General features: G+C 38.0%; 1 protein-coding gene across 4 annotated transcripts in view; it reads right to left on the bottom strand.

Moving 5' to 3' along the window:
- Nucleotides 1-24,655, bottom strand: part of ANKRD11 (ankyrin repeat domain containing 11) — a 257,700-nt gene that overhangs the window by 2,671 nt on the left and 230,374 nt on the right. For all 4 annotated transcript variants that reach the window (XM_007477320.3, XM_056810956.1, XM_007477322.2 and 1 more), the window contains 3 exons: nt 17,565-24,256; nt 851-949; nt 600-743 (listed from right to left, as the gene is read on the bottom strand). In XM_007477320.3, the coding sequence (XP_007477382.1) occupies nt 600-743; nt 851-949; nt 17,565-24,256 (6,935 nt within the window). The remainder of the gene's footprint in view (nt 1-599; nt 744-850; nt 950-17,564; nt 24,257-24,655) is intronic.

The raw sequence follows: 24,655 nt of genomic DNA on the forward strand, positions 1-24,655 counted from the left end.
TGCTATCTCCCAAGAACTGGATACAATGAGCTTCAAAAAGGCAGTAAATTCCTATGTTGCTGAAACTTTTAAAGTAAATATTAATCTACTATGTGCCAGGCACACGTTTCCAACTTTTTCTTGATTGTTGGAGGCTCTATTTTAGGAGATAAACTGAGGTCAGATGCATGCTACATTATTTTAAAATAACACTGATGCATCACTGTTGTGACCTGGGTTAGAAGGTAGAAGGACAGGGAATAGCTCTGGCTAGTTTTTATTTGTTTATATAATTTGGAATAAAAATTTGGGCAGGGTATAAACCAAAAGTGATGTGATTTTGTGCTATACTTAGTAGGAGTGAAACAAATATTTTTCTGAATTAAATGATAGGCCAGGATCTCAGTCATCAGGAGAGATGACTGCATTCGTCTCCATTTTAGGTAGCTTATGGCGACTGCATTGGTCTCCATTTTAGGTAGCTTATGGCTAAATTGCCTTCTCCTCTGCAAAACCATACGGGTTATCAATAAGATGAACAAAGGTCCTCTAATGACAGAAATATCCTTGAGGCTAGAGAGGGCTTCCCCCGGCCCCCATGCCTAGAGAAAACCACTGACCTGACTTTCCAGAGGCATGTTGTAGACTTCAGAGTCCAGCAGCATTGTACAGGCACTGAATGGGACAGCCTGGTTAGCTATCGTTCGTGCTGCTCGACAGTGAACCCGCAAAATCTCCTGTTCACATGAAACAATCAGCTTTTCCTGAGAACATGAGAGATATAATTTTAAATGGGATATGTCTCCTTAACCAGAGGACTGAGATCCAAGTTATAAGTTCTTCAATTCTGATAGACTCCCTACTTTCTTACCCGCTCTATGCTGTGCTGGAGACGGAGTTTTCCCCTTACAGTTTCCTGCTGCTTAAATAATTCCTTCAGTGGTTCTGCCAGAGATGGAGGTGGGGCAATCTGTAGACCCAAAGAGAAGCATACACCAATCATCAGAATATTTTGCTGATGGTCTTCAACTATTATTGTTTAGGGGTTTTTTGGAAATATAAACAATTTTTAAAATTTTTGTTTTCCAAAATTATAAGATCCAAATTTTATCTCCCTCCCCCCCATCCTCCCCCACTTCCTGATCTGGGTTATACATGAATGATCACACAAAACAGCTCCATATTGGTCATGTTGTGAGAGAATATTCATATAAAACCAAAACTCCAAAATAAGAACACATACAAATAAAATGAAGTGAAAAATAGTGAGCTTTAAAATCTGCATTCAGAATGAACTGGAAAATTTCATGTGAACTGGAATGTCCTCCAGGAATTGATGCAGAGTGAAAGGAGCAGAACCAGGAGAACATTGTACACTGAGACTGATACACTGTGGCACAATCAAATGTAATAGATTTCTCTACTAGCAGCAATGCAATGATCCACGACAATTCTGAGGGACTTATCAGAAAGAACACTATCCATATCCAGAGAAAGAACTGTGGGAGTAGATCACATGGGTTGATGAGGATATGATTGGGGATGTAGACTCTAAATGATCACCCTAGTGCAAATAATAATATGGAAATAGGTCTTGATCAATGACACATGTAAAACCTGGTGGAATTGTGTGCTGCATACGAGAGGGGAAGGGAAGGAAAGAACATGAATCATGTAATCATGGTAAAATGTTCTTAATTAATAAAATTAATATATACATTTTAAAAATCTGCATTCAGGCTCTATGTACCTTCTCTGGGAGTGGATAGCACTCTTTGTCTTAAGTCCTTCAGAACTGTCCTAGAATTTTCAGCTATTGTCAATGACAAATGTGAGTGGTGGGAAAGCTTCCTTTAACTCTTTTTCCCAAACAGGACTAATCTCTTTGAAAGTCAAGATTCTTGCTTATTTCCAATGAACAACTTCAGTTACCCACTCCACTCCTGTAGTAGAACTTTTCATTCTAGTATTATTTCAGGTGTTACCATTGTAAGAAGAAGGTCTTTATAAACTCCAGAGGCAGCTTGGTGAGGCAGTAGATAATACTGGATGTGGATTCAGGAAGACCTGAGTTCAATCGATCCTAGACTAGCTGAGTGACCTTGAACAAGTCCCTTAACCTCTGCCTGCCTCAGTTTCCTCAACTGTAAAATGGGAGTGATAATAGTAGCATCTATCACCCAGATTCATTGTAAGGATCAAATGAGATATCTGTAATGTACTTAACAAGGCCTGGCATATAGTATGCAATTAATAAACATTTCTTCCCTTTCCTTCTACTGTATTAAAAGGTTATGCTTGCATAAAGTTGTTCCAATGAAAAATATTTCTCAATATCATCAAGCTTCTTCACTCAGCTCAGCACTAATGAGGGTTCCTTGTGCCTAGCACCAATCAGGACAGTTTATTTCCCTCTGCCCCTACTTATAGTGTCTGGTTCTGTCCTGCACATCTCTAAGGAATCCCAATTCTAACCTGGGCTCATTCAGCCTTATCTATGCCGTCCCTTTTGTTTTAAATTTAACTTAACTCTACCCTAAGGTCAGGGCCAAGGCTCTAAGCCCATTCCAATTCTTTCTCCCAACAGGATCATTTTCTACAGCTCCTCTTGGGCACCTATCTTAGGACTGGGGATTTAACTTTCCCTTAGGATGAAGAAAAGGGTAAATTTTTCAGTGACCTGCAGAGCATACAATTTGTCAAGGCCAGGTGGTTGCTGGCCATAATTGTGCATACTTCCTTCTCTCCTATGAAAAGGTAAATGGGCTTAAAGACATATCATTTATGAAAGAGAATCAAGGTTGTTGTTTTTTTAAATGAAGGACTTTAATGTGAAAACAAAGAAGAGAAAGGATTTAAAGATTGTACAATAGAGAAGATAAGAAAGGACTACTAACATTGGGAACCAAAAATAGATATGAGTATTCCTAAAGAGAAGGGAGATGTAGATTCTGAAGATGATAAAGTCATGTGGCTGCCTGGAATCTTACACATCAAATTCAGGGGTTTTAAAATAAAAGGGAAGTAGAAGCGAGAAAACTATTGGTACAAATCCACAAGACAGATGTGATGGAGAACAGTTAAAATATAAGAATTAGTATAGTAGCAGAAATGCCTGGAAGGTTAATTAAAGAAGAAAGAAACCTAGATGAGGAGCCACTGAAAAAAAGAAAATCCTCAGATCAGTCCTGACTCAAGAATCAAGAGAATGGACTTCAATCCCTACTTATTAACTATGTAACTTTGTTAAGTCATTTAATATCCTTGTGATTCAGTTTCCTCACTGGAAAAATGAGGGGGTTGGGCTAAAGGTTCTAAGGTCCCTCCAATGCTAAAGCCCATTCCCAAATTCATAAAGTAAAAGTAACAAATAAGACAAAGAATGCAAGTCTGACGTGATAAATGTTACTGAGAGTTGGTGGAATTAGAACTATGACAAAAACATGGCTGTGGAAAGGTATTCCATATTCAGTGGAAATAGAAAAGGAAGATGGTGATAAAATAAAAACATATAAAAAAGCATGGTATCTGGATGTAGAACAATAAAAAGAAAAACAGAAGCAATACTATCATCAAAGTATGATAAAGACCTGGAGAAAGAAGGAAAACAGAATAAGCTATACAGAACCCAATAGTGACTTGAATTATCTCAATTTCTTTTGGAAGATGTTCTCTTTCAAATTAAAATAGATCAGGTAACAATTTCTTGATATGCCTTAATGAAAGCCAGCCTTCAAAATGTTGAGAACTTCAAAGGGGAAATCATATTCATTTTCACTAACGAAAGAACAACTGGTAACCACAGTGAAAATTATGTCAACCTTGGGAAGATGCAAACACACTTGGGTTAGGAATAGTCTGATGTTCAATCTCGATTTCAGAAGAATGGATCTGAAAGGACTGATAGAAAGCCATAGACTAAAATCCTATACTGAAAGTCTTCCTTGGAGTGATGGGAAATACAAAATATATGAACAGAAGCAATTCTAATAAGGAAAAGAAAAGGGTTGGATTTAAGAGCCTGATATGAATATGCAGGAAACACCTCAGTCAATATATTTAAAAGCTGGAAGGAATGCCAGGTAATAGACAAGAGAAACAAAAGGATGACATGGTACAGTAAGAATTCTGCCAGGAGTGTTAAAACTCAGGATGAGCTGAGGCTAGAAAGGAGAGATAGGTAACAAAAAAGGATGCTTAAAAATATATTGGATATAGGGACATGATACACAGTAGTTAATGACTATAGTAATCTAATATTTGATAAAGTTCATGCTTTGGGGGCAAGAACCCACTATTTGACCCAAGTTCAAGGGAAAACTGGAAAGTAGTTTGAAATAAACTAGGCATAGATCAATATCTCATACATTATACCAAGATATGGTCAAAATGGTAAATGATTTAAACATAAAGACTGCTCTCATTAGTAAATTAGGTGAACATGAAAAATATACCTATCAATCTAAGAACAAGGGAAGAGCTCATGACCACACACAAAATTGAGACTATGGGCAGTAAAATGGGTAATTAAGATTATGTAAAATTTAAAAGGCTTTACACAAACAAAACCAATGCAGACAAAATTAGCAGAAAAACTGAAACAGGAAAAAAATATTTTATGAGTTTCTCTGAAATGGCTTCATTTTTCAAATATATAGGGAACTAAGCCATATTTATAAAAATAGGAGCCATTTTCCCAATTGAAAAATGGTCAAAGAAATATGAACAGTTAAAGTTTTCAGGGGGGAAAAGTCAAAGTTATCAATGATCACATGAAAAATGTCCTAAATCACTCAGGGACCAATGTTATGCCTTTAAGATTGGCTAACATTACAGAATAGGTAAATAACAAATGCTAGAGGCAAGGTGAAAAAAATAGGTATAATTTGGACCTTTGTCCAAAGGGTTCTAAAACTATGCTTACCCTTTAACCCAGAAATACCACTAGGGGCTGCACCTCAAAGAGATCAAAGAAGAAAAGGGAAAAGAACTTATATGAACAAAAATACTTTTTTAAAGAATACTCACTTCCCACTTCCTCCTTCAACTACAATTCTATGACCTGTTCCTTTACCTCCCCCAGATACAAACATCTTTCTCACTGACCTTGAGCCTTCTTTTTGTCCCCATTGTTGCCTCCATTCTGTCTACCTCTGCTCTTTCATCTCCCCTGCATTGGAAATGTTTGCCTCCCTTCCCTAGGTTGACTTTTTGGTAACAAAACTTAATTTCACACTAGTCCTTGCTTTCAGATAACCTGACCCAATCATGACTTGCCAAACCTCAACCCTAGACTATCTTACCACCTACCCTACATCAAAGTGCTGCCTCAAATGTATGGCATCTCATCTCAAGTGATTCCTTACTGCAGTAAGATATATGTTTAATTTCTCCCTGACTGAATCACTAATTCCGCTTCACAGTAGTTGTGCCAAATGTTCTGATTTCTCCTTCAGGCACCCTCTTTTCCTATTCTGTCAGCTGAAGACCTCACCAAAACACACACAACACACACACCATTTGATGAGGATTCTCCCATTTCTCTTCGTTCTTATCGCATATTAATTTAGATATTTCCCACACTATTTCCTCCTTCACTCCTGTCTCACAAGAGAAGTTGGTTTTCTTTGCCAAAAACAACCCTTTGACATGCACCCTTTATCTTCCTTCAGCAAATTGCCCCCCTGAACATCCCGCATCCCTACACTATTATTTTCAATCTCTATTTATTGGCTCATTTCCTACTACCTAAAAACATGTCCCTGTCTCCCTCATCCTTAAAAAGCCCTCACTGGAGCCTAATATCCCTGCCAGCTATCACCAAGGCAACAAGTATTTATTAAGCAGTATAGCACTAGGCACTCTGCTAAATGCTGGGGACATACAAAGAATAGGAAACAGTTTCTGTTCTGAAGGTACCTGCAGGCTAATGGGGACCACCACATACAATCAACTTGGGACAAATGATATAGACAATATTAAATAGAGACAATAGTGAAGACATTAAGATTACAGAGGATTGGGAAAGGCTTCTTGTAGAAGATGGGATACATTAACTGAATCCTGAAGGAAGCCATGAGATAGGGAGGAATAATGTCTGCATATGATAGACAGCCAGTGAAAATACATGCAGTTTTGTGAGAGGAACAGTAAAGAGAGGTGAGAGGTACTGTGAGTATAGGGAAGGCAGTACGGTTTGAGAAGAGATGGTAGCAAAAAAGCAAGTCCATAAAGTCCTTTAAAATCAAACAGGGGAAAAAAAACCCTTAAAAGAATGGATTGAGAGTCAGGCCTGAGATGGGAGGTCCTAGATTCAAATCTGGCCTCAGACACTTCCCAGCTATGTGACCCTGGGCAAGTCCCTTAACCCCCATTGCCTAGCTCTTACTGCTCTTCTACCTTAGAACCAAGACACAGTAATGATTCTAAGACAGAAGGTAAAGGTTTAAAAAAAAATCAAACAGGATTTTATACAGTATGTGAATGTGTGTGTGCAAAGATGAGAAAGAATAAATAAACCTGAATTTTGCTTCACTTGATAGATGAATGGAAGATAGATTTGGAGAGATAAAACAACAGGTACTGCAATCATACTCAGGGATCACATGACAATTGTACCAAGTACACCAGGGTGGCAAGCAATGACAGAGATGATAAAGAGTAAAAGGAAATGACATGGCAACTGACTAGGGAGTGAGAGTAGAGTTGAGGATAACTGTCAGGTTAGGAGCCTGGGAAGATAGTGGTGCCCTTGCTAGTAAAAGTTAGAAAAGCTAGAGCTGAAAGAGTTTGGGAGAGAGAAGAGTTTAGTTGGACATGTTACATTCAAGATATCCATGGGAGTCTGGAGATCAGGAGATTAGGATTAGAGAGGCATGAGGATTATCAGAAGAGAGGCAAGGTGAAACCATGAGAGGTGATGAGGTTAACAATATAAAGAGAAAAGAAAGTACAAGTTAGAGGTTTAGGAGCCCCCATAATCAGTTATCAGAATTCTGATTCACCAATGCCCAAGTTGTTGTGAGGCTCAAATGAAATATTTGTAAAACATCTAGTACACAGTTTTGGCATATGGTAGGTGCTTAATAATTGCTTGTTCTTTCCTAAAAGGGTGGGTAGCTTTAGAGTAAGATATTGGGAAGAAATATAAGAAAAGAGCGAGCCGTGAACAGAGAAAGAAATCTGAACAATGGCTGGGAAGGGGGAGTTTGGGGGTCAGAATCATTGGGATGGGAAGAGTATGAGGAAGGAGATGTTAACCATTGAAGAATAAATTCATGGCCTAATACTGCATCTCTTTACCCCCTTATGACTAATATTCTTGGGAGGCCACCGACACTTGGCACCTTAGCTTTTCTTCTCACTGTATTCTAAGCACTTTACAATCTAACTTCTGATTTTGTTATTCAACTAAGACTCCCATCTCCAAAGTTACCCAATAATCTCTTAACTGACAAATCTAATGGTGCTTTCTCAACCTTCATCCTTCTCCCATTTCTGGAGTATTGGATATAATTCACCATATTCTCCTAGGTGTCCTCTGGGTTTTCATGGCATTGCTTTCTCCTAGTATTCCTGACTGGCCATGCTTTCAGTTTTCTTTGCAGATCCTCTAGCAATGCCATGGCCAGCTTATCCCTGGGCCCTCTTCAAATTTCTATTATCTCATCTCCTCTACTGTGCTCCATTATCTCTGTGTACTACCACAGCTCTATGTCCAGCCTCATCTTTCTCCTGAGCTCCAGTCACATATCACCAATTGCCTTTTGGGCATCTTCACTGAATAATAGGCACTTCAAATTCAACATGTCCAGAACAGAATCCCTCTTTACCACCAAATCCTATTGTCTTCCCAACTTCCTAATACTATTCAAGAACAATGCTTCCAGGCACTGAGGGCCACAAGCTCAGTGTAATCTTTGTTCATTTTCATTCCATATTTCCAAATTTTATCATTTCTAGCTTTACATTTTTTTGTATTTGACTGATTCCTTCAACTGTGAATCTTAAAATTTCTCAGACTCTACTTCAGAAGATTTGGTTAAGCTATTCCCCATTTTAAACAATTGAGGTACTTAGGAATGTAGTGAGAACTTTAAAATTACTCCACCCTATTCAGACAGTGCCTTAGGGGAAGATAAAGTTGCAAACTCCTGACTGATCAATGAAAAGTCCCTAATTCAAACTTATAGTAAAGCTGGAATCTTAAGCTAGGTCTATTTTTAGATCTAATACAAAAGGGTGCTAAGTACCTATAAAGGTTAAATTAATCACTAAAAGGTCAGGCAACTTACAAAAGGGCAAGCTTAGCAAAGAGATGTGAAATACTCAGAAGATATAATCTAATCAGAGAAAGTGATAACAAAAGATGTGAACTAAGAATGGTCAGTCCTGGGGAAAACGTCTACTGTGATTGGTAGATGTGAAAATTTAGGGGAGGTGACATAAGAGAAAATTTTCTTTAAAAGGAAAGAGCTCAAGGTAAACTGAGGGGTAGTTGGAGTTTTGGAGTTAGTGTGAAGGAGCTGGCTCTCTGAACTTAGTTGGAGTTTTGCTTGGGACAAAATCTTGTGATGAGTGGATAAAAGACTGACTAGTCTCTCTTAAAGCTCAGGCCTAGGCCCTTTCCTACTATTTCTTCTTACTCTGTCTCTCTCCCTTCCCTTAATTCCTTCATTTGTATCAATTAAAAATCTCCATAAAACCCAACTGACTTGGGTATTTTCATATTTGGGAATTTTCCCATTGGTGACCACTTATTTTAAATATAAAATCAAGACACTAAAGTTATCTTTACAGTTTTGGCAATTCACAGTCTTGAAACCCACATTTTCATGGTCACACAACTCAGCCTTCCCAACATGCCACTTTAAAACTACTCATTCACTGCCAGGAAGGAAACAAAAATTCATTAAGCATCTACTACGTGCAAGCATTTTCATATTATTTTTAGAGGTATTTAGGCAGTATAACAGATAGAGCCTTTGCTTTGGATTCAAGGAAGACCAAAGTTCAAATATGGCCTCAGACATCTGCTAGCTGTGTGATACAGGCAAGTTCACTTCATCTGCAAAGAGGATAATTACAGCACCTACCTCCCAGGGTTTTTATGAGGATCAAAAATGGTATTATTTGTAGAGTGTAACTTAGCACAGTACCTGGCACATAGTAGCTGTTTAACAAATGCTACCTTCCCCCTCTACTCATAATAGACATAACTCTAGTTGAGGCACTCATTAACTACTTTTTAAAACTCTAGTTTCATTCCTAAGACAGAAGAGTGGCAAGGGGTGGGATATTCAGTATAAGTGACTTACCCAGGATCACACAGCTAGGAATTATCCGAGGCTAGATTTGAACTAAGGCCCTCTAGGCTCCAGGCCTGACTGTCTATCTACTGTCCTACCCAGAGTCCCCTTTTCATCAACTTTTATTTGGATTATTGCAATAATATTCTAGCTAGTTGGTTTGTCTGCCCCAAATCTGTCCCAACTACAATCCATTATCCACTTGATTGCAAAGGTTATTCTCCCAAAACAAAGGTATGATCCTGTCACACTGCCCCCTTCATTCAAGTCCAATGCTTCCCTATCAACCCTAGAATCAGATATAAAGTCCTTGGTTCAGCATTTAAAGCTCTTCACTATAAGGCCCCTTTTTCCTAGATTCCCACCCATCTTACATCTTATAATCCCTTCCAGTTACTCTGACCTAGATATTTGCAATTCCTCAAACCTGAAACTATCTAGTCTCTATGCCTTTGGTTCCTGCAATACTTTGACCCCTACCCTCTACTTCTTAAGTTTTCTTGGCTTCTTCAAGATTAAGCTGAAATCTCACCTTCTGGGGAAGGCATTCCCCAGCTACTAGTGCTTTCCCTTCTTATTAAAACTGCCTCCATTCACTGTATATAATTACTTACTTTCCTAGCTATTTTCATGTACACTTAGCATAGTTTCTGCCATATAGTACTTAATAAATTCTTATTTACTATGGAATACTAAAGGATCATGGTAGGGTTGAAGGACAAATATTGTTTGATAATTCAAAGAAATGAATGCCACTTTCAATAATGTAGGAGAAAATAATTTAAGTTTTGTGGAACCAGTTAACACAACTTTAAGTGGATATGCTTCTAATCAAACATCTCTTATAATTACCCTTTATGTTTATCTTCAGAGACATGGAAGAGAATAGGTTAAAATTGATAACAAACTTCCCACTTCATTCACACTGAGGCAGGACTCAAAAATTTCTGCAAGAACTTGGATCAATTCTTAAGTTACTTTATTTTTTTTTAAACCCTTACCTTCCATCTTAGAATCAATACTGGGTATTGGATCTAAGGTAGAAGAGTGGCAAGGGCTAGGCAGTGGGGGTTAAGTAACTTGCCCAAGGTCACCCAGCTGGGAAGTGTCTCAGGCCAGATCTGAACCTAGGACATCCAATCTCTGGGCCTGACTCTCAATCCACTGAGCCACCCAGCTGCCCCCCTGTAACTTAACTTTTTAAAGGTCTATGATTTTGCTATTAGGGACATTATCAAGATAAAAGCTTGTTGGAATTGGTGCTTTGATATGCAGGAATATACTTTGCTGCTAGGATGATCCAAGTCCTTAAATTAATATTTTTAAAAACACAATGTTAAAATAGATACCAGATTTCATAGCAATCTAAAAGAGAAGCTCACCTTGAGGAACATGAAGCCTTTAAAATGGAATCTAATAAGATAACAGGGAAATGTTTAAAGAAAAATCAAGTGGTATTACAGTTGAGATTTTTTAAAAAGACATGAATAAAATCCTGTGATGCTGAAAATATGAAGCTGAGGGTATGAAAGAGAGCAAATATAAAAGTGTATCACAATCTTTGTAAGGGTAGTGTCTCAAAGGTTAAAGCCTAGAATGAGCTTAAGTTTCCTTAGACCAGGAACTACAAAATAGCCTTAGTTATATGAGGGCAAGAGGAAGGACAAGTAAGGAAGCCAGATGGATAGGACACTGATAATGGATAAGATAAAAGTAAGCAAACCTACTTCATCTCTATGGCAATGTTCAAGGGAGAAGTGAAACTCAAGATCAATCATAAGATATTTGAGTGCCTACTCCACACATCAGGCATTGTGCTGAGTGAGAACATTTGGTGCTTCATGAATTCTAAGTTACCTGGCCATGACAAATACTAACTGGGGTACTGAAAGAAAGTTATGAATGTGACTATTAAAATAGGTACAGTACAATCTACAGAGCCCAAGGAAACAGGGAGAAGTAGAAAATGGAAAATGTGTTGACTTTAAAAAGGAAGAAAATATCTCAAAGTGTAGGCCAATGAGTTTATGTTCATTCGTGGCATAATTTTAGAATAGATGATGAAAGGAAAATGTGTGCAATGTTCACTATGAATAAGACCAAACTAATATTAGTTTCTTTTTTTTTAAATCAAATTACCAGACCAATGTAGGCCATTCAGGAAGTGCTATAGATCTGTAATACCTGGATTTAAAGGCTTAATTTCAGAAAGAAATTTGACAAAGTGTCAAGTAGAACTTTGTGAGAGTATAGATTTAGTAGATTTGGACCTGGTTGAATCAGCTGGCCTAAGAGTGGGGTCTGGCTCTATGACAGCCCCAGGAAGATCTCTAGAGGATGGAAGCAAGGTTATGACTATGTCTCTATTATGCTGAATACTTTTTTTAAAAAACATTCTTACCTCTGTCAGAATCAATACTAAATATCAGTTCCAAGGCATAAGATTATGGTAAGGACTAGGCAATTGGGGTTAAGTAATTTGCCCAGGATAACCTTTGTGAGGTTGTCTGAGGCCAAATTTGAATCCAAGACTTTCTATCAACAGACATAGCTCTCTATCCACTGAGCTTCCTTATACAGAATGTTTTATTAGCAATGGATGAAACAGGATAGGTAACATTAAATCTTAGGGTGACAAAAAGCTGGAAAAGATAGTATATTAAATTTCATAACTGGGACAACCAAAAAAAAAATCAAAGCAGGATAGAGCAATTAAGACATTAAGACAAAATTTATTCTTAATAAATTTCAACTCATGCTTTTAAAAAATCTACTTAAGTACAAGATGAGGGCAATTCAGTCAGAAAACAGTTTGGGGGGAGGGGGGAGTTGGTAATTTTAGTGTCCTACAAGCTCACCATGATCAAGTAGTGGATAACAACTAAGAAAGCTAGGGCAGTTTTCTTAGGAGAAATAGAATGTCTATACTGTCTTGCTCATGTCACATCTAAAATGTATTTTCAATTTTTAGGAGCTGTTTTATTGGAAAAATATTAACAAAATGGTAAACATACAGAAAATGGTGGCTGAGACTAGTTTATGGGAAACAGGACCAATAGACAACTTTCATTCATGGAGGCAAAAAACTGTATAAATTTAAGAATTATCCAGAAACAAAATGGGGTGGGGCTCATGAGAAACTGAATAGATTATTACTGAGAGCTTTTAAGCAGAGATGTTGTGAAAGGGTTTCATGTTTTAGTAGTGTTATAATGGCTAGTTTTGGAGATGGCTACAGGATTCTATGATCTGATCATGAAGGTTAATACTAAAACTTAAAACGACACTTTTACCAAAGGAACTCTGAAAAGGATAGAGCATACTGAACTTTCCAGTTAAGAATATCAATATTCATCAGTACTCTTCCCATTTGAGAGGATTTCAAAGGGATCCTCAACCTGGTTCTAAAGTTGATTAAGAAGGCAGAGCATAATAGTGAGTTCGCTTTGGCCAAGATTCCTCTTCTTAACAAATGACAGAATGATTTATAAGCACCAATTGGAAGGATTAATTCCATCAAAGATCACAGAAAACAGCAAACAAGAGAGTTTGGGCTGACAATAATGATAAAATTGTGATGGTTTCTGCAGTAGATGGCAGATTCATTAAGTTTTTTCCATTAATTTTTTTTTCCATTTCCAGCAGCTTCATTGTGGCTGACAGCACATTATATTGGCACACTCCAAAAACTTTAATCTAAAGCTTTGGAAACCTGACATGAACATTTTACCTTTCGATCCCCTTAAAATATATAATAATCATGCTGTAATCAAGATTTTCAAAGGTATGCAGGCTTTCCAACAATTGAATGTACATATTCTATATACATAATAAAGTCTGAGCATGCATCTCTGACTTTTTTAAAAGTCAGTATAAAGTTTCTAAATGGTAATGTTCATGACTCAATCTCCCAGTCCAAGGTCACTTCAATCAAGGGCTCAGCAATGTATTATCTCTGTGGTCACCTCTGCTTGGTGCTTTCAGACTTCAAAGATACTACAAGGTAGTATCACATTTCCCTGAATCTTCATAGCAGATTCGGGAAATAGATGTTACAGGTGTTATCCACACTTCAGAGAAAAGAATCTGGATGGAGGGTCCCACAAAACCATCTCTAGACTGTTGACTTTGTTTCTCAGTGATCTGGCAAGGACTTTCAAGGCCTGGTGTTTGATAATTTCACTTCCCCTTCATTCCTCAATGAGTTTGGTACATGGCTCACAATTGTTTTCCTCCTCTTCTTCAGCTCCTGACTTCATAAGAGGGGACTCCAACATACATATTAACTCATTCTCCAACACCCTAACAACTCAGTTCTCATGATCTGCTTCTTCCACACCAAATAAAAAGATGGTCATATCCTTGGCTTTGTCATCACTGATAAATGGATCACCTCCATGTTCAAGAATTCTGAAATCCTCTTCTCTGATCATAATTTATTACACTTTCTACCATTCTTTCTATCTTCTCAAACCCCATTTTTCATCCACACACCAATGACCTCTAAACTGTTAATTCCTCATTTTTCTCCCAGGTCATCCTTACATTAGATACTCTGTACTCTTTTCACCATTTTGACCCTCTGGTGAATCAGTCTGACTCTATACACTGCCTTCCAATAGTCTTTTCTCAATGCTTATCTGTTTGAACACTTTGGAGTCTATAGCCTATGATACTGTCAATACCATGCTTTTCCTTGATATTCACTTCTCTCTAGATCTTCAGGACACCATTCTCTCCTGGTTCTTCTCTGACCTTGCAGATTATTTCATCTCAGTGTCCTTTGTTGGATCTTCATACAAGTCATGCTCCCTCTCCCTAAGTGTCCCAAAAGGGCTCTGTCCTAGGCCATCTTCTGTTATCATTCTATACTTCACCTGATATCATCAGCTCCCATAAATTTAATTATCATCTCTATTTAGATGATTCTTAAATACACCTACCCAGCTGACCCAAACCTTTCTGTTGACCTCCAGGCTCAAATCTACAAATGTCTTTCAAACATTTCAAACTCAACATGTTCAAAACTAAATTTTTTCTTCCCTCCAAACATCACCCCAGACCCATTTCTATTACTGTCAAGGGCAAAACTTTCCAACCTCACCACCCCATTCCTACATTTACAATCAAGATGTGATATTAAGATGAACAAACCTTCACGACTGCTCATTATCCCTGATGCCCCACAGTCAATCAAGGCCTCTCAATTTCACCTCTGCAACATCTCATAATGTCTCTGTCTCCATTCTGGCACAGTCCCCATTCCAATGTGCCTCCTCCTCACCTTGGGGCAGGTCTGCCCACCTCTAGTCTCCCCTTAGACTAGTCCATTCTCCACTTAACCTCCAAAGTGATTTTCCTGAAGTGCAATCCATTCATGTCATACCCTTTCTCAAAAAACTTCAGTGACTTCCTATTGCCTCCAGTATTAAATACAAAATGCTTTATGGTGTTCAAAGTCCTTCTTTCCTACCACCTTTCCAGTGCTGTTTACTCCCCAGTATATACTCTCTGATGCAATGGCACTGGCCTCCTGGCTTTTCAAACAAAACACTCCATCCCATGGCATTGTCTCTGGCCTGGAACATACTCTCCCCTCCTCATCTCTATTGGTTTCCCATTCATTCAAGTCTCAACAAAAACCCCATCTTCTATAGGAAATCTTCCCCAATCTCTCTTAATTCCAATGCCTTCCCTCTGTTAATGACTTCCTATTTATTTTACATATAGTTTGTTTGTATATTGTATCCCCCATTAAACTGAAGTGTAGGGACTCTGTCCAGTCTGCCTTTATATTCCCAGTGCTTAGCACAGAGCCTGAATTGTGAAGACTGGGATTAACTCCACCCTACTTATTCCTTAGATTTTAGCCACCAGGAATGTATACACCCCCATTTAAGGATTAAGTATGGGGGAGAAGGTCTATGACCCACTTGTGCTAGAGAGTGACAATCAGAAACAACTGACTGCCCCCTGGGCAGTCCGAAGTCACCACTGGTACATGTAAAAGGTGGACCAAGGCACAGGAAGTGACACAAAAAACTGTCTTTAAAGTTGATGGTCTCTTCCTGTGAGGGGTCTTTGCCTTTGAACTTGGTCTTAGAGGAGCCCAGGCTTGAGACCTCAGATTGCTTCCATTTGGACTAACAAGTGGGTGTGGGTGAGTGAAAAGGACTGACTCCCTTTCCTTAGCTTTCTGGAGGCACTAGCCTCTGGAGAGGCCCCTCATCTTAGAGGAGGCCTTGTGGTTGGAAGCCTTGTTTAATTAATCCTCTAGGCCCCCCTTTGCTGGGGCCTCTGAAGTCCTGCCTGGTTCAGACCAGGCTAAAGTAGCTATCTCTCTCATTTTCCTTACTTTCTTTCTCTCTATTTGTAAATAAAACTACCATAAAAGTCATTTCGAGTTGAGTAATTCATTGGACTTTAGTAATTAAATTCCTGGCAACCATACTCTTTAAATATTTAGTCCAACCATAATTTTTACCCTTACAGAATATAAGTAGGTCCTAAAGAAATGCTTACTGAATGACTAATGGAAATAGTTGAGGAAAAGGTTAAGGCTTTCTTCCATAATTAGAGACAGCAAACCCCTGGAAGAATAGGAAAAGCAACATACAGTGGGAAAAGCTGAGTTTGAACGATGGCTCTGCTATTTACTAAGCAAGAGAACAAGTACCCTATATCTCTGAGCCCTGGGGAAGAGCTCTAATTCAAGAGTCTAGATTAGATCAGGTATCAAACTCCTTGAGGAAAACAAGAACCCAATGAAAATTTAATTGGAAAATGTTTTACTAAAATAAATAAAAGTGCAAAACAACATAGATAATGTGAATTTGTGATTCTCTAAGTCATATGCTACCCAGAAAGAATGTTTTTATTTGAGGTTGGCACCATTAGTGAGATCATTCCCCCCCTTAATTTTAAACCTTTACCTTCTGTCTTCAATTCAATATTGGGTTCTAAGGCAAAAGAGTGGTGATGGGTTGGCAATGCAGGAGTTAAGTAATTTGCCCAGGGTAGACTAGCTAGGACATGTCTGAGGCTACATTTGAACCCAAGACAACCCATCTCTAGGCCTAGGTCTCAAAAGCCACTGAGATACCTAGCTGTCCTGCCAATTAAATAATCTTTAAAGTCCCTTTGAACTTTGAAATTTCATGGAGGCAAGATGAATGGTGAAAGGGAAGTATTAACAGGAGACAAGGGGTCATAATTATTTATATGGTTGGGTTTTTTTCTGAGATATATAAATTATAGCCCTATCTCAAAGTTAATTAAGAAATGTTTATTTCTAGATGGACAAAAACCCAGGAACTCTTTGCATGAGGGGGAGAGGCTCCAAAGTAAGTGATCTTAAAACTAATAGACTTAAACTAATCTTTTCAAAAAGAAAGCAAAAAACTATCACCTTTAATGTAACCTATAAATGCAATCAATTGGTGCCTGCTCAGTATGGGTAGGAAAATCTTTTCAGGTAAATTGAATTTCCTGATTAATTGAGAATTGTCACCATGGTGAATAAGAATTACAAACTATCAAAGACTAAGAATATGGCCAAATACACAATACAAAAATCATACCAAATATAAGTTTCCTGGGGTCTGGGTGTAAATATCAATCCATGCTATAACAAGTAGAAATAGACTTCACTGAACCTGGACTGATTCCTGTAACACCTTATCAATTGATTTTGTTCTATTAGGAAATTCCCTACCATTAGTCTACTTTGAAGGTGGGACCTCAGTCATCCTTATTTTTAATGTTTATCGTCTGCACAAAAGGGAGGGACAAAAAAGGAGACTAAACAATGGGGGAAATAGGCATTTTAAAAAATACTTGCTGAAACAAATATCAACTCACTCTATAAGGGTGATACAAGCATCATGCAACATAGGACAAAAAAGTCAACTTTCACTTCATACAGGTCAGGTAACATCTCTCCTGCTTGTTATATCCACAACCAAATGATTTCTCTCAAGATATTCAATACTCCCAGAATACTGACTATATAGCTAAGGGGTAGAGAGAATGAAACATGGGACTTGGTGTAGGGAAGATCAAATCCTGCCTCAAACATCTACTAATTGTGGGATCTCAGAAGATTTCTCAACCCTAAATTTTCTTATCAGTAAAATGGTGATAACTAACAGGATTGTTAAAATCAAATGAGTTAACATAGGCAAAGCAGTTTACAAACCATAAAGTGTTATAAAAATGTCAAATTATTATTATTATTGTGCTAATTGTGCTGCCACTACCTGTAGGGAAGCAACTTACCACTGGAATGTGAAGCTTGCTGAGAGGCTTGCCATCCAACAGGTAAGAACCTGTGTAAGTGACGTATTCAGCATAGCACTGGGGGGCCTGGGGAGTGATGTAGCAAAGAATTTTCCGCTTTTCTTCAATCTTTTTCCGAATCTGAAGGTATTCAAAATATGGATTTGACCTATCACTATGATAGGGTTCAATGTCATCTAACTTTATAGCGTCCACAATGGCTGCCAATGTTTGCTGTATCATTTCCCTTGTCTGCTGGGTAGATGTATTGATTTGCTGCTGCAGCTGTTGATTAGAGCGTTGGAACCGCCGTTTTCGGGGGTGCTGGGCCTGAGAATCTTCCTCTTCTGTGACTCGTCCTTTTGCTCTCGTGGAGGGTGTAGAAACTGGAGGAAATTCTTTTTCTGAAGGAGGAGTGTTCTGTTTATTTTGATTAGCTAGCATCTGAGCACGGTTCCTGGTGATTCGTTGAGGAATTTCTTCTACTTTGGGAGGTTTTGGAACTTCAGGAACTGGTTTGGGTACAGATTCTATAGCTTCTGGCTGGGCATTGCCTTGGGGTGGTTCTACTTGAGAAGAACCTGTTTGATTGACAACACTTACTGCAACATCTTCTTGAGTTCCAGCACCATCGACATTTGCTTGGGTCAAATTACTCTCAGCACAACTATCCAATGGACAGTTTGATACAAAAGAGTCTTCAGGATTTGTTTCCCTTTCTAGTTCACTGCTCTGAGGAGGAAGTTCAGTAGATCCCATTGGCTGAAAAGAGTGAGATTCTAATTGTTCAGCAGTCTTCTCCTCAGGCATGCTCCCTGCTTCTGTGGCAGTTTCTACAGAAATGGCTTCTGGTTTGGGATCCTCAGGTTCTGGCCCTGAGGGCAGGGGTAAAAGGGCAGCTGCCTGGGTAGGAGGAAGCTCTTCTTGCTCTTCTGTAGCTAATAAAGAGAGGGAGCTCCCATTGAAGACTCCAGGATCTCCAGGATTTGTACTTTCTGAAGCAACAACAGTACTTTCTCCCATAGGTTCTGTTTCAGTCATTTCAGCATCTGGGACATCTTTAGTTTGAAGTGGTAGTTCTGGTAAAGAAAAAGGACCCAGATCTAAATCATCTTCTGCATTTGTGAAAGGATCAGGCCATGCCACTGGCTCCTCCTGATTTATGACAGAGATATTATTTTCTAAAAAGTTATTTTCCAAAGAGCCTAGAGCTTCTACCTGAGTTACTGTTGGTATGCATGTAGATTCTTGCACAATCTCGGGTGTTTCTTCTGGAAGAGGCTTACAGTTCGTAAAGAATGAATCTAATCTCGAAGGGGGCATGTAAGAAGTTTGTTCCTCAGATGTTGTTATTTCTCCTGGAATGGCTTCTTCTGCAACTTCCTTTACATCATTAAGACCTGCTTCAGGTAAGGGGTATGAAATGGGAGAAACTGGGTAAGGAGAATCAGAAGGGATAAATGGCACTGGAGCTGGATGTATAGGATCTGAAGAACAGAAAGGTTTGGGAGACTCTGTAAATCTCTGTGGAGACTTAATCATAAGTTCAGATCCTACTGTCCAATTAACAGGGGTTTCAGAGGAAGTTCCAATTAAACTCTGAGGGATAGGTTGCTCTGAGTTTCTTGAAGGATTTGCCCAATCTGTATTATCCTCTTCTGAAATAACAGCATTAAAGGGGCCCTCTTCTATTGGTTGCAGATAACTGGGCTCTGGTGGAATAATAGCAGCAGTTGCTTGTTGGTCTTCTGTGGCATCCAATGGGATGCCCAAATCAGGGGGAAGAGCACTTTCTATAGATGGAGCTAAAATTTCATCTCTGTGAGAAGGGGAGGATTTTGCTTGCAAACCAGAGAAGACATTTTCTGGAGATGGGGCAACATTTCCAATAGCCCCTGATGTACAATGTAATGTTTCAACTTTAGGTGAAGGAATCCCATAATCTGGAGAATAGTACCCAGGAGACAAACATGGAAACTTTTCTGCAGGAACAGGTGGTAAAGGAACCTTTTCTTCCATTAAATGCTGCACTGGAGAATCATAATTTGATGTAGCAGGCACACTTTGCTGTCTGAAAAATTTGTCCCCAACACTGAATTCTTCTTCAGGGGTTCTCCTGATATCAACAGAGATTGAACGATATAGGTTTGTGGGGAGAGTCCTAGTGGGAGTTTGACTTGGGTTTTCAGGAAGCCCACTAGAAGTATTTGTGTATCTGTCAAAAAAGGATGGTGAGCATGCATTCATAGACATGGTAGAGACAGGAATAGAATGCTGAGAATCAGCACAATCAAACATCAAATCAGTGTAATCTTCATTGCTGCACGATGGAGTTCTGGGAGTCTGCATCACTTCTTCATAACTAGGACAAGAAACCACAGAGGCTGGGGTTGGAACCCCTGTGGGACGGTTCTGGTCTGGTCTTGGGGAAGCAGGTAAGATTTCTTTCATATGAGGACCAGTGAGCCAGTCTTTAGAATCAGTGCCGACAGCAGGGTGGGGAGGTTTGCTTTCAGTTGGCAGCACAGGAGTCAGTGGGCCTAACTCCTTATTCTTTTTATCTTTAAGCTGAGAGTCTAGTCCAAGAGGTTTTTTAGAAGGTAGATCTAGACTCCTTTTCCTCATCTCCTCCGAGGACTTAACTTTATCTTTTAGTTTAGGATCTCCAGATCTGTGCCTCATTTTCTCCATCTGCTTCATTCTCTCTTTGTGTCTTTTGTGGCGTTCTTCTATCTCTAGATCTTTTTGGCACAGCATTCTCTCAAAACTCGTCATCATCAGGTCACCATCTCCCAAAAGTTTTTCTCTAGGTCTGGTATCCTTCTTTGCTGTGTCTTTGGAGGGTAGAATTTTATCATTTCCATTACTAATCTTTAATGAGTCGGGCTTCTCCTTCTCTTTTAATCTACTTTCACTAAGCTTGATACTATCATCCTTTGATTTATCTTTGAAAACATTCACTTGAGTATTGTCCTTCTCTTTAATCACAGACTTCTGTTCATCTTTATGATGTTTAAAAAATCCATCTGAGTGTTTTTCTCTGTGTTTCTCTTTTTCATCTTTCCATTTTTCTCGATGCTTATCTCTTTTCTTCTTCTCTTTAGTTGTACTGATGGAATTTGAAGCATAAACCTTTTCCTTTTCTGATTTCTTAGAAAGTTCTCTCTCAGAATCATTTTTGTCTTTCTTCTCAGTTGAGAAAAATTCAATTGTTTTGTCTAATTCATCTTCTACTTCTGCTTTCATGTTATAGGACATGACAAAACCATCACCATCTAAGGAGAAATCTTTGTCATACTGGGCTGAATCTTTTCTACTGTCCTTAAAATCATCATTTTTTTCTTTTTTCTCCAACTTCTCTTTCTTGGCTTTTTCCCTTTCATGGCTTTTCTTTGATGAAGATGAGGAATGCCTGTGTCTCTCTTTTTCTTTCAGTTTGTCTTGTAGAGAAGGAAAGGGAATAGAATCCTTAAACTTGTCCTCAGTAGGCTCTGTGAAAGATGATTCAAGGAGGCTACTCAGGCCTGGATCTTGTCCTCGGTCTGTGAAGCTATCAGAAGAAAGTTCACTTATCTTATCATTGGAGTCATCTCTATATTCATTGAGGGCTTCTTCTTCCAACTTCTCCAACAAGCTTTTCTCCATATCCCCCCCTTTTGAAGACTTCCTCTCTTTGGAATGTTCTTTATCTGACTTTTCTTTATGTTTGTTTTTAATCTTGTCATCAGTGGAGTGCTTCCTTTCAACCTTTTCAGGGATTTTTTGTTTACTTTTCTTTTCTTGGATAGAGTCAACAGAAGTTCTATCTTTTCTATCCTTATATTTTTCAATACAGTCTTTATCCTTTTTCTCTTTGTGTTTTTCAAAGTTTTTTTCTTTTTTATCTTTTCCTCCTTCTGTCAATCCCTTTTCCTTTTTCTTCTCCTTGGATTCTTTATCTTTCTGCTTTTCTCCACAGTGTTGCTTATCTGAAGAATATTTCCTGTGTTTCTCTGAAGAGTAAGGTTCTTTTTCCTCATCTTTTTCTTGAATAGTCTCCCCTCTTGGCACTTCATTGACAATAGTATCACCAATTTTGAAACCACCTCCTGTACTGTACTCCTCTTTCTCATCTTCACTTTCATCTGTGAAAATATCTGCAATGTACCAGCTTTTATCCTTACTCTTTTTTTCTTCTCTTTTTTCAGAAAAGTCCTCTGAGATAGTTCCTGAGAAATTCTTGTCTTTCTTTTCTTTAATTTGATCAAGGGAAGATTTCCTTTCTTTTTCTTTACTGTGCAAATCCTTGTATTTTTCCTTTGTTTCCTTTTTCTCTTTAAAACATTTATCCATTTCTTTGTCTTTTTGATTTTTTTCAAGGATAGATTTTTCATTTTTTTCTTTGTCCATCTCTTTAGATTTTTCTTTATACTTATCTGATTTAAGTTTCTCTTTTTTGTCCTTATCAGTAGTATCTTTTTTATCCTTTTCTTTTCCGGAATGATGTCTTTCCCAGGTATCCAGATTTTTCCCAAATTCAGAATCTAATTTATCCTTAAAGTAATTATCACATCCATATTCTTTAAGGTCATCTCTGTAGGTCTCCTCCTGTTTGACCTTAGCATCTTTTCTGTCTTTAGAACTATCAAAAGAGTCCTTCCTCTCTTTACAGCTATCACCCAAATCTTTTTCTTTCCGGTCTTTAATACCATCTGCAGAATCTTTCCTCCTCTTCTCCTTTTCTGACAAGTAACTGGGAATACTTTTGTGTTTTTCAGTTGGGTCTTTCTTTTTTTCAGAGGTTTTATCCAAATAGTCTCTGTCTTTCTTTTTAAAGAAAGACTCTTTGTCATTACGTTTTTCATTATAGTCTCTCTTGTCCTTATTTTTGTTATCTCTCTTCTTTTCTTTTGTTTCCTCCTTCACTGTTTCCAAGATTAGTTTTGCTACTGAGTCATTTTTTATCTCCCTATAGTCTGTCACTGGAGAATCCCAACTATCTTCTCCTTTAAAATCAAATGATGAGTCAGATAAGTCAGAAAACCACCTCTCTTGTTGATCATCAGAAAGGCTGAATTTGGTGTCTTCATTCTCTAAAAACTGACTTTTATTACAAAATTCATCAAAACCAGGTTCTTCCCTATAAACTTTTTCCTTTTTAAATTTCTCCTTATCTTCCTTAAAAGTCTTCTCTTTCTCAGATTTTGAAATTTTCTCCTCCTTCATATCATTTTTCTTATCTGATTTTGATTGCTTGTCTTTTGATTTTTTCTTTCTTTCTTCCTTGTGAAGTCTAAGTTTTTCCTCTTTTGGAGACTTCTCCTTTACTGATTTCTCCTTTTCAATTTTACTCGATCGGTCTTTTTCCTCTCTGAAGGCTTTACTGAGTTCTTTGTTTCCCTCTTTGACTCTTTTTAGTGATTTCTCTTCTTTGGAGACTTTTATTATCTCATCTTTAAACAACCATTCCTTTTCCTCAGACTTAGCTTTGATTATTTTTTCTTCTTTTTTGAAATGTTCTCTATCGTGCTTTAGTACTTTTAATTTATTTTCAATTGGATTTTCACTGTCAACAATTAAGGCCTTATCTGACTTTTGCTTAGAGTCCTCATAATCATATGGAAAGCTTTTCATTTTAATATCTTGATTGTTTGAACACTGTACTTTGTCTTTGTTTTTGTGTTTATGTTTTGTTTTATGTTTTTTAACAACTTTCCCCTCTTTATCTAGTTTTGGAATTGCTCCATCCACATTGGAATGGAATGAGTTCTTCTTTTCAGATATGATATTGTGTGAGGTGTTTTTCTTTTTGTGTTCCTGTTTCTTTCTAACTGGCTTTAATGATGCTAAGCTGGAGTCTTCAGATGTATAATCAGACTCACTTGTTAGTCTTGTCCTTGTAGAGTCTGATAAGGAACTGACATCTGACCAAGCTGGAGAAGAAATGGTTTTCCAATTATCTGTTCTCCAGTGCTTGGAGTGTTGTTCTGCAAGATTTGAGTTATGTTTCTGGGAGGCTAAACTTCCATGAGAGGAGGTGGATGAGGCAGATAGTGAGCTGAAAAGTGATGGTTCCTTTAGCACAATAGTATTCTCTTTGATGCAATTAGAACTTTCAACAGAGTCTCTATCATCCTCATCACTCTCCAAATTCTCACTCTCTGACTCTGAAGAGCAAAACTTGTCATTTTTTTTGCCAAATCGAACTTCTTTGCCTTTTGTCTCTTTCTTTCGCTTCTTTTTAACTTTATTTTTCTCTTTCTGTTGCTTGATGTTAGATGACTCTCGTGCCTTGTTACTGGGCAATACAGAATGAGCTGTAAGTCTTAGTTTTTCTCCAGTACCCACAGTGACGCTTGCATCCTCTTCATCTGAGGTGTCTGAAAGGATGCGATGGGCAGCTTTCTTTGGTGCAATTGTGTTATTTTTAGTATATGTTTTAACTTCCATTTTGGGAATAGATATAAAACTATTTGATTTAGTTTCTTTTCGGTAATCTTTTTTCAGTAAATGTTTATCATCAACTGGGGGAACTCTGTCTTGTTCATCATCCTCATCAAATTCATATTCATCTTTCACAGGGGTAACTGTTTTTGGTGGCTCTTGATTCTTGGCCTTATGCTTTAGGCCTTTTTCAAATTCAGAGTCTGTGTTATTGCCATCAACTGAACTAGAAGGTGCAAATGATGGGGCATCTTCTTCTTCTGAACTCTCTGTTAGAATTAAAGAAGGAAAAGAAAATAATTGAAACAAAGTGTCAGAAAAATATTGATTCCCTTAATAAAAAGAAAGGCAACTATGTCTTTTAAAAATATATTCATACCAAAATAAAGATAATGGAAAACAAGAAGTTACCTCCTTCACCCTCCCTCCTGCCAGGTAACCTATGCACATCTCAAGACAGGTAATGACCTTGATTTAGTAGAGCTCAGAAGAATTGTCACTAGGTTCTTAAACATACCAGTGAGAGCAGGAAACTAAGAAAGGGCTCTGTGGAGACAGTTTTAGCCTGTAGAAACAGTAGGAAAGAGTTCCCAACATTTGATAGAACAGAAGATCATAAAATCCAGTTCTTCAATGATGGCTATCCAACTTACTGTCTTGAAAGGAAA

The sequence above is a fragment of the Monodelphis domestica genome, chromosome 1 (genome assembly GCF_027887165.1).
Source record: "Monodelphis domestica isolate mMonDom1 chromosome 1, mMonDom1.pri, whole genome shotgun sequence".
Taxonomy (NCBI): Eukaryota; Metazoa; Chordata; class Mammalia; order Didelphimorphia; family Didelphidae; genus Monodelphis; species Monodelphis domestica.